At 51.3% G+C, this 10,973-nt stretch overlaps 1 protein-coding gene across 1 annotated transcript; it reads left to right on the top strand.

Moving 5' to 3' along the window:
* The first annotated feature begins 2,902 nt into the window (after positions 1-2,902).
* LOC112634218 (keratin, type II cytoskeletal 2 oral-like) lies at positions 2,903-9,315 on the top strand. The gene is made up of 8 exons (XM_025401407.1): positions 2,903-2,931; positions 4,292-4,352; positions 5,059-5,150; positions 5,488-5,640; positions 6,901-7,040; positions 7,708-7,930; positions 8,614-8,648; positions 8,807-9,315. The coding sequence occupies exons 1-8, from the start codon at positions 2,903-2,905 to the stop codon at positions 9,313-9,315; spliced, it is 1,242 nt and encodes a 413-aa protein (XP_025257192.1).
* Positions 9,316-10,973: the final 1,658 nt, after the last annotated feature.

Below are 10,973 nucleotides of genomic sequence, written 5' to 3'. Positions count from 1 at the left end.
GGCAGGGAATTGTGATGAGCATGTGCATCCTTGCGGGTGTGCCTGTGGTTCTGTGATAAGTCTGTTTTGTGTGTGTGTGTGTTGGTGTGAATTTATGGTGTGTTTTGCTTCTCTCTTTCTCCACTCAGTTCATTCTCTTCCATTTTACTTGAGGGTCTCTTGTGACTTGGTGGAGAGGAACAGGAGCTGCCCTGAGGTTTGGCAGGTCACTGGTTTGAACTTGCCCTCCCTCCAGTGAGCTGGCAAGGGAAGAAGGAGGTGCTGAGCAGTTAGGAAGTCAGACCTGAACAAAGGGGAGAAGGTGAGATCAATGAGGGAAGGGTTCTTCTATGAGAATGGATCAGAGGGAATTGGAGGCCAGATTAGAAAAGGAAAAGGCAAGGGTCGTTTTAAAAGGGGCTGGCCTCTGCAGAGGCTCATTTTCCAGCCTTGGTTTGTGCTGTCAGGATTGGTGTCATCAAAGGTAGTCTTTGCTGCCGAAGATAAGTAGAGGTAAATGTTACAAAAGTGAGTAACATTTCATGTCACACAGAACTTCTTCCAAATATTATGCCCCTAACAGCCTTAAGAAGAAGCCCTTGTTGTTCTTAAATTTTACTGGTGAAGATCTGAGCTTCCTAGGTGGTGGGGTTGGTGCCTCACGTGAGCTGAGGGAAGGGGGCCTTGGGAATCCTGGATTCATTTTGTTGTACAAGCTTGGAAGAGGAAAAACTGATGGTCTTTCTGGCCTGGACCAAGTGGTCCATCCCCTCCACCCTGCCCAGGCTGGCCTCAGCCCCTCTCTCTCTCTGCTCACCCTCTCCTAGGACACTTGGTGGTGACCTTGACTTCTCCAGCCATGCTCATTCCTGTCCTTGTCAGACTGACTCCTCTCTCCTACCTTGCAGCTCTCCCTCCAAGGCCCCTTAGACCCCAGTTCTGGGTGCCCCTGTGGCTGAGAACTTGCTCTTTTTGCATTCGTATGTGCACCTCCTCCCTGAAGGGTGAGGTCCCAGAGGCAGCTGCTGTGCATTCTCGAACTTCTGTTGCACCTTCCTCCTTGTCAACCATGACACCACCTTCATAGCCCTCTCCCTTCCTCTCCCTTCTTCCTTGGAGTCCTTGCCTGGGTCCCTGACCCCACTGGGGCTCTGCACCCACCCTGGGAACCTCCTGAGGCTGGCTGGTCTGGCTGAGTGGCCGAGAGGCAGGGAAGTGCTGACCTGTCACTCTCAGCATGGGGTCACAGGTCTCTTGGGGATTAGGGGTTGTGTCCAGCCCTGCAGGATGGTCCCTCTCCCAATTTAAGGTTATTTCGGGTGAGTAACCTGGGAAAACAAAGCCATTTGGAAATTTGGAGGGATTATCAAGGTGTATTGTGTGTTTTGAACTCGACATCTTGCTGCCAGGCAAACCAAAGCTGCTAATACTTCAGTTAGGTGGCTGGCAACATCAGCCTGCCAAGCTCCCAGGCTGTACATAAGGGCCATCCCCATCCAGAACTTCAAAAGGCTTCTGAGTTTCCTCCAGCCTTTGGAGCCCACCCTTCCTTTGGAAGACCTTGCTGTCTGCCATGAGTCGCCAGATAGGCTACAGCCAGCAGCCCTGCATGTCTTCTGGTGGGGCCTACTGCCAGACCTTCAGCGGCCGTGCAGCCGTGGTGTCGGGTCACAGCTGGATCAGCTCCATCATGTCCTCCTTTGCCTCCAGCTCAGGAAGGGCTGGTGGTAGGTGGGTCTGCTGCCTGTGCCATGATGGCCTTGGGGGGAAGAAGATGATCCCTATCAGTGAGGCTGGAGGTGGCACCTGGGCTGGTGGGTTCAGGGGAGCTGGTGGGTTTGGGGGGTCTGGTGGGGGATGATTTGGAAGCAGTGGTTTTGGAGGTGGTGGAAGAGGGATGGGTGGAAGCTTTGGTGGAAGAGCTGGGGGCTTTGGTGGAGGAACTGGAGGCTTCAGAGGAGCAGCCAGGGGTTTCTGCAGAGAAGCGGGTGGCTTTGGTGGCCCTAGTGGCTTTGGTGGCTCTGGAAGCTTTGGTGATCCTGGCAGCTTTGGTGACCTCAGTGACCTCAATGATCTAGGTGGCTTTCTGGGTGGAATCCAGGAAGTGACTGTCAACCAGAGCCTTCTGCAGCCCCTCCACGTGGAGTCTTACTTAAGTTTGGGCAAGTAAAGGCCCAGATGTGGGAGCAGATCAAGACTCTCAACCACGTTTGCCTTCTTCGTCTACAGGTGAGCCCATCTCAAGCCAGCTAGACAGTGAGGAAATCTGGCTCAACTGTGTTGGTCTTTTTCTTCCCTCTTCTCCTTATGAGTCTGAGGAAGTTGTGGGTTCACCCAATATGTCAAGCCCTCTGTGGTATCTCAGCAGTGGTGGGCCTGCTTACTACAGCAGCAGGTGAGGAAAACACCGCAGCCCTCCCTGGATGGAGGCGCCGTCCCTCTGTGTGCCCCGTTCCGCGGCTCCTCAGAGGGTCTGCTGAGGCTGCTGCTCCAGAGACTGCTGGCTGCCATCATTGATGTCTCCTAACCATCGCCTTCTGAAACTCAAACACAGAACTCCCCCTCCATCTCGGAAGACTTGCAAGCTGCTCGTCTTTGAAAGAGAGGCCTAATCTGCCGAAGCTGAATTTGTATTTGAGGGATGAGTTGACCTGCCATCAGCTTTGCGATGTGAGATGAGGGTGAAGGGGCACCTCCTCCTAGGTGCTTCTCATAGGAAGATTTTAGTGTGAGGAGCTGCAAATGTTGAAGGCATGTGAGGCTTGTTTGCATGTATACATACAAGGGCCTGGCTGAATGAATGGTCTATGTGTCTGCGTTCTGGATATTCCATGCAAGGGAAAACATGGCAATGACAGTGGTGACTGTGTGGTGTCTGGGCTTGGTTAGCTGCTGAGAGTGTCATCAGTACTCTTGGGGTACGATGTGTGGAGATCTCTTTGTGACCCTGGGGTAATAGGAGGCCTCACAGAAAGGGCTTGTAGTGATTCTTTGCAGGGTCCCATTTCCCTATGTGTCCTGGGGGAAGCTGAAGAAGTTGGTCTTACCATTGGAACATCACACCTTTTTAGAGGTGAAGCTCTTGAAAATTAAGTGACCTTCTAGAGGTACCTAGCTGGTTCCCAGCAGACATCTCAGTGTCTGGATAAATTTATTTACAGAGGCTGGGTGCGGTGGTTCATGCCCGTAATCCTAGCACTTCGGGAGTCTGAGGCAGGTGGACTGCTTGAGTCCAGGAGTTTGAGACCAGCCTGGGCAACATAGTGAGATCCTGTCTCTACAAAAACTACAAAAATTAGCCAGGCATGGTGGTGCACACCTATAGTCTTAGCTACTTGGGGGGCTGAGGAGGGAGAAACACCTGAGCCCAAGAGGCAGAGGTTGCAGTGAGCCAAGATCGTGCCACTGCACTCGACCCTGTCTCAAAAAAAATTGTTTGCAGAAAAACAGAAAGTGATGCTGAAAATGCAGCTCCTCCGCAGCAAGTGGGTTTGGCTGCCCAAGGTCTCAGTAGTAACCCTTATCCTTAAAGGGGGCTTCTGAGATTTTGGAATCCCGAGTGTCTAGCATAAGGCCTGACATGTGCTTGGTGCTCTGCAAATGTTTGTTGAATGACCAGTTGATTGATATTTACTCCCCTGCTTATATGGTTAGCCTTGAACTTTTGTGCAGAAATGTCTCTTAGCAGATAAAAGTTTGAGACATCTTTAGCTAGTGGTTAAGTTTAAATGCAGGACTCAGGTGCATCTAGGATCTTTCTTGGGCAAAGGTCTGCTTGAGACATTTCTCTGTGGTTTTCTCTAATTCCCACCTGAGTGCAGTGTACCCAGGGTTGTAAACATCTTCCTGGAGACTGCATCTGCTGTAGAATGCTCACTAAGTACCTATGGAGAGCCCATGGTGCTACTGTACTTGCTGTACACAGAGTTGGCACCAGAAAATTCCCCTGAAAGCTCTTGGCAGCTCAGCCATCTCCCTCCGGTACCATAAATAGTTGAAAAAAATAAAAATTTCTCCAGAAAGCCTTCTAGGATCAATCACAATAGAATCCCACAAGGAAGGGATATCTACTTCACTGTCCAATCATCATCATCATTATTAAGTGGTGCCTGGCACATACAAAGTGCTAGTAAATGTCTGTAGAATGAACTGGGTCTTACCTGAACCCAGAAGGCAATGCATTGGAAAGATGCAGGCCTTGGGCTAAACTGGTAGGACAAGAAGCCCTGAGTCCATGTGATTCATGGGATGTGCTCTGGGGCCATGGGGATGACTGAGAGAAGGCAGACCACAGGAGACATTTTTCTCACAGGTATGAAGATGAGATTAACAAGTACACAGCTGCAGAGAATGACTTTGTGGTCCTGAAGAAGGTGAGGGGCCCCTTCCCAGCTTCCAACCCCAAAGCCCTGCTAACCTGAGTGGTTTGAGGGTGGAGGGGAGGCAGAAGCTTAGTGCTGTTGATCTGAGGACTTCTTGTAGGCCCTGCAAGTGAGGGCCAGAAAGAGGGAGGAGGCCAGACAGGGTTCAGGCCCCAGTGGCTCTCTGCCCACCCCTGCTGAAGGGTGTGAAGGTCCCAGCAGACTTTTGCCAAGTCCTTTCCTGATGGGTATGTAGGGTTATGGATCTGATTAGGCCTGGAGTTGTGATTACAAAATGGACCAAGGGAAGAAATAATTTCTTTCTTTTTTCTATTAGGAGTGCATTCCCAGGAGTTACTTAAAGAAAGAGACATTGAGTGTGGCAAATTTAAATTGTCCCTCAGATCCCCTTCCTCACATATTCTTCTCCCCTTGTCTCAGGGTAAGGATCCCAGCCCCAGACTTCATTCTTCCTCTCGCGTTATAGTCTCTTTGTGCCCTTCCCTGGTGTGCGTTCACCAGCCCAGCCTGCAGAGTACTTGGTTTAGCAATGTTAGGGGTGCAGCTGCCTGTGCCTGGATGGGGTCTCCTTTCCTCTGAGTGGGAGCTCCCAGGGGCAGGGCCCCGTGGCCCCTTCTTCCTGCCCCTTTCCATAGTATGCAGGACTAGACAGAGCCACAGGTTGTCTAGTCTTGACAGTGACTGAATTATCTCCCAGGACGTTGATGCTGCCCACATGACCAAAGTGGAGCTGGAGGCCACGGTGGAGAGGATGACAGGTGAGATCAACTTCCTGAAGGCCCTCTACAATGATGGAAGTCTCCCTCATTGCCATTCCTCGGGACTCACCTGCCCTGCCTCCTAGAGGAGGGCATTTAGAAGTCCAGCAGGACTGTGGGTCTGTCTGTCCTGACCAGAGAGACACCGGCCCACCCTTGTGGGTAGTTCTGCTCTCTGCCTGGAGCATTCAAACCTCTGCCTCCTCACCTTCTTTCCTCTGTTGTAGAAGTGGCCATTGCCTTCCAGAAAAGCCTCTAGTGGTGGTCCCTCAGTCCTGAGCATCCCTCTCCTGAGCTGGTGGCTTCCCGTGCTCTGCTGGGCAGCCCGGTGTGGGTCTGCTCAGGAGATGGCACGTTTGCTTGGCCCTGTGGGAGCTGTCCCAGATTCAGTCAGACACCAGCAACATGTCTGTGGTTCTTTCCATGGACAACCACCATTGCCTGGACCTGGGCAACATCATTGCCAAGGTCCGTGCCCAGTACGATGAGATTGCCCAGAGGAGCAAGGCTGAGGCCGAGGCATTGTGCTAGACCAAGACGGGTGACAGCATCATGTAGCTTTGGAGAATCTTGCTCCCCCATCAATCTACCTAGATAGTCCAACATAGCACCCAGGAAATCTTAGTGTACGTGAGTGTGGAGCATGATTTCACTTTGCGTAGGTGCTAGGCCTGAGTGTCATGATGGAAGCATAAGCCCACAGCCCTGGTCATGTTCTTGTCCTCCTCATCCACATCTGCTTCTTGATGTTCTTGATCTCTACCCACAACCTCTGGATCATCCTGTTGAGCAGACCCTGCCTCCAAGCCATTCTTCCCACATCTCCATATGGCAGTTACCTCATCTTCCCACTGGTCTGGTCTTACTAACAGAGAGCTTTCTTCCCAGTCAGAAAGCTCTGACTTTTCTCTAACCCAGTGCTTCTCAACAGAGGGTGGGGAAGGTACGATTTTCCCCCATGGGACATTTGGAAATATCTGCAGGCATTTTTGACTGTCATACCTAAAAGTGGGGAGGGGGTACTAACTGGCATCTAGTGGGTAGAGGCCAGGGATGCTGTAAACATCTTATAATGCACAGGATGCCAGCCTCTGCAAAAAGAACTATTGTGCCAAAAATGTCAATAGCACCAAGGCTGACAAATTCTTAACCTAAATCTTTCTTGTGCTGCATCCCCTTTATTGTTATTTCGTGTTAGAAATTCTTCCATTTCTCCTCCACAAAGGCTCTGCATCTACGTGCGCTTCTGGTTTGATCACACTGAGGTGTTGAAGCCAGTATCTGGAACAGCCAAGGGAGGGGGATGGACAAAGTCTAACTCCACAGGCCCAGGGAATTCTGTACATTCCCTCCCATTCCCCAAATCTGAATGAGACAGAGGTGGTCCATATACATCTGACTCTTCCCCTGGATTTTCTGCTGGTTAAGAAAGAAGCTGGCTCCATCATCTGGGATGTTTGCATTCAAGTGCCCACACTGTCACTCCATAGCTGGATGACTTTGGTCATGGAACTCAGGCAATCTGAGTCTAAGCTTTCCTTTTGTATAAGATGGGGATAATAATGCCTTTCTCATTAAGTTGTTGTGAGGACGAATGAGATAAAACAGAGGGTCTGGTGCACAGTGACTGCTCAACAAACAGTAGCTACTGTTCTGGAAGACAGGACTTCTGACGCAGGGAGAGAACACTGGGTCTGCATACGCCTGTGCTCTGATTTTTCCATTTGTGGTATGAAGGTGTTGAAGCAGGTGATCTATAAGACCCCTTTTCTGAAAATGTGACTTTTCTGGACACAGCTGGGGGAGCTGCAGACCATGGCCAGCAGGCATGGGGATGACCTGAGGAACACCAAGAGTGAGATCATGGAGCTCAACAGGATGATCCAGAGGCTGTGGGTGGAGATCGAGAGCATCGAGAAGCAGATGGGGATGAGGAGGACAAGAACATGACCAGGGCTGTGGGCTTATGCTTCCATCATGACACTCAGGCCTAGCACCTACGCAAAGTGAAATCATGCCCCACACTCACGTACACTAAGATTTCCTGGGTGATATGCTGGGCTAGCGCTGAACTAAGATTGTTATGTGGATTTAGTTTCTGCTTCCTTGGGGCTTGAAAGTTGATATGGGACAGAAACTGAATACAGACATCATTAGGTGGTTGGAGAAAGAAGTTGACTGTTGAAGACTGAATTGGGGAAGTAGCCAAGGAAGCCCACATCTAGATGGGCTAAGGCAGAGGGAAGGTTTCTCTGATAATTCATGAAGACTTCCTGGAGGAGGGAAATTTTCAGAAGATGCTCAGTTATTTCCCATAAAAAAGGAGAGAGGCACAGGAAGGGTCTGGCTCCTCCTGAGTTGGTACAGCCCCTTGAAGCCAGGTGTTTCTAATCCCATTCCCTGGTAAGCTAGGACCTAGATCCAAGCCCAGGCTTCTCTGCTGACCAGCTGTCTAGCCTTTAACCCCAGTGCCTGGGGTTTCCTCACTTATCCAACATCAGGTAACACAGGACAAGCACCAAGCACACAGGATGGGCCGTCAGTGAATGACACTCGAATCTAAACTGGACTCCTGGCTCCCCACACTAAGAACGCCAAGCTGCAGACGACCATCACTGATGCAGAGCAGTGCTGGGAGGTGGCCCTCAAGGACACTAATGCCAGGCTTCAGAATATCAAGTATGGACTGCAGCAGGCCAAAGAGGACCTGGCCTTGCTGCTTTGCACGTACCAGGTGCTGATGAATGTCAAGCTGGCCCTGGACGTGGAGATCACCACCTACTGGACCCTCCTGGAGGGCGAGGAGTGCAGGTGAGAGTCCTTCTGGTTCCCAGGAGGCCCGAAGCCTGGGGCTTTCCTGCTTGAGCATGCTGCCAGGTGTGGGAGCTGTGCGTGCTGTCAGAGGTGGCAGTGGCCATTGGCAGGCACAGCCTCTTGTTCAGGGCTGGGAGATGCTGTCACACCAAGAAAGCTGTGCTTCGTATGCCATATGAACACATTAGCGCCTTACTTGGGGTAGTGTCCTATGTTTTAGCTACACAGTGTATGTCTGCAAAGATGAAGGGTCATAGACATAAATGTTATTTCTAGGCCATTTCTTTATTACTGCCTTAATTGTAAGTTTTTGAAGAGTCGGTTCCCGTACACTGGCACATGGGTATAGGGCTCTGTCCCATGTGGGTTCAAATGGCCTTTGCTAAATGAAGAGTATCCTGAGGAGGTGGAGAGGATGGGTGGGTCCAGAAATGTTCTGTGTCCTCTGGTCTGTATCTCCTTGGGAGATGTCAGTGGAAAAAGTAACACTGTAACCTTACCCAAGAGAAAGGACAATGTGTTTTATGATTTTCTGAGCACCCCTCCAGCTTATTTCTCACTCTCTGCATCAATCAGGAGGGAATGGGAGTGGGGTGACCAAGGCTGTCCTTGCTGTTGACCTAAGGAAGGCCATTTAGGGAGAGGGAGGAACTGAGCGAACTGTTTGATCTTCCCCACAGGGTGTCTGGGAGGTACCAGAGTTCCGTGAGCCTCGGTGAGTATTGGGTTATTTCTCTGGGAAGGGGCTGGAGGCCTCGGAATGCAGTTTCTCAAGCCATGTGCCAGCGCTGGTGCGGGGCCATCCAGCCTGCAGGCTGTAAGAGCTGTTGGTGGCGGTTTTGGAGAAGCCAACCTCCCCTCCCCTCCCTGAAGCCTGTCCTCCCCACGCCTTGCCGGATCTCCGCGGGGCGTCACCCTGGGGAAGACCTGCGGCCCGGGACTGTGGGGGCGGGGGGGGGGGGGCGGGGGGCTGGCGTGCGGAGCAGACACTGCCAGGCTCCCTGACCCCGACTCTCTTTGCAGAGATGGTCCACAGCAGCAGCGGTGGCGGCTGCACCCTGGGAGGAGGAGCCGGAGCTGGGGCCTGCGGAGGTAGCGGGGGCCGCAGCGGCTGGGACTTGGGCGGGAGCTCCGCGGGGCGCGGGGGCTTCTCTGGTTCCGGGACTTCTGCACCGCCAGTCGGGGTGGCGGCGGCGGCAGCAGCAGTGCGGCCAGCATCTCACAAAACTCCTCCCAGAGCCGGCGGTCCCGCCACAAATTCTGAACCCGGCGCCAGAGGCGTCCTCGGACCAGCCTCCTTCGCCCTCGGCAGGCCCCGCTCTGAGCTCCCCCGCACCCCTGCGGGGCCCCTTCCCTCCGCTGCTTCTGACCTGTGCCCCTGAGCCCCGCATTCCCAGGCGGCTGGCATCGCAGCAGCCCGAAAGTTGCTGGGATGGATGAGTAGGCAATAAACCCTCCTCTGCCGGACTCTGCCTGTAATCCCAGCACTTTGGCAGGCCGAGGCCGGAGGATCACTTGAGCCCAGGAGTTTGAGGCTGCATTGAGCTAGCATGACACCACTGCACTGCAACCTGGGCAACTGAGCGAGACCCTGTCTTTAAACAAACAAACAGAATCTGAAAAAACATCCACCCACACAAGGCAGTGCCCAGGTTCTGGGCCATGTCACCGCTTGTGCCCTGAAAGTGCCCCCACCCCAGCCAATGTCCCACTGCCTCATGGGACAGTTCCAACCGGCCCATTCCTCTCCCTGTAGGCAGGGCCTCCCTGGTCCCCACTTCCTGCTGGTGCTTTGATTTCCCAAGACTGGCACTTGTCCCATCTTGGTTTCAAGAAAGGAATTCTCTGTTCTGTACAATCTTCAATAAAGTGCGTTGTGTTTCAGACATCATGGTAGAATTTTCATTCTGGATTCCAAGTCATTAAGACTTTCTTTGTGGCCAGTGGGTCATTCACAGTCCGTTTCACACACACAGCTCTGGTCTGAGCTGGGAGGGGGACCCTGGGGAGGAAGTACTGAGAGTTCCCAGGCTGGAGGGGCAGGGCCTTTTCACTCAGGAGATACTATGGATGACATACATCCACCGTCCTAATTGTTCAGATTTGAATTCACAAACATTTCATTATATTTGAAAAAAGTTGTAGGTTAGATTTCCTTGTTTTTCTAGTAATTCGAAATACGTCTGAAATTCTCCAGGAATCACAGCTAATGATAATCAAAGGAGTTGCTGGTAGTCAAACATTTTCAAAAGCAATTATAAAAATTCAAATGTTTTATGGCAAAAGTTATATATGCCGAGGATGTATGTTAACATGTTTGATATGATGTGGGGTGGAGCCTTCAAATATTGAGAGTTATGAGAACAAAGAACTTCAAATGGTCTGGTAACAGGTCACCCCCACCCTCATCCCTATCCCTACCGCAGATGAGAGCACAGAATCCAGGCAGATCCGGGAATACTTGGATAGAACAGAGGTTTGGTGCTGGGTATGGGGCATGCGAGTGGGAGAAGTAAAAGGTGAGAAACATGCAAAGGCATACATGCATGACAGCCTTCCTTGTAAAATACTAACCAGTGTAGGGGACTGAGGAAGGTTGTCAGAGACAGTGAGAAAGAGATAGTATTCCTTGATAACAGATCACAGAAACTCTTAGCTAAGTACACAAAAAGCTGAGAGAGATAGCCAAAGGCTCACCACACTAGAACAACAGCACACAACTACAGCTTCAACAGAGAATGTTCCAGTTCTAAGGTGAAACATTTATCTGGGATAGTCTAAATCAGAGAGGAGGAAGCCGGGGAACTGTCCACTGCAGCTTGCACTGGGAGGGGCTATGTCTTCACCTCTCAAAAACAAGCAACTGTCCAAGGATTCTCTTTTCTCCATGCCCTCATTCTTATCCTTTATCTTTTTGATATAGCCATCCTAACAGGTGCCAAGTAATGTCTCATTGTGGTTTTGATTTGCATTTCTCTGATGGTTAGTGATGTTGAACACTTGTACACTGTGGGTGGGAAGGTAAATTGGTATAGTACGG

Source organism: Theropithecus gelada, chromosome 11 (genome assembly GCF_003255815.1).
Source record: "Theropithecus gelada isolate Dixy chromosome 11, Tgel_1.0, whole genome shotgun sequence".
NCBI classification, from domain to species: Eukaryota; Metazoa; Chordata; class Mammalia; order Primates; family Cercopithecidae; genus Theropithecus; species Theropithecus gelada.
This window is presented reverse-complemented; position numbering and strand designations above follow the sequence as displayed.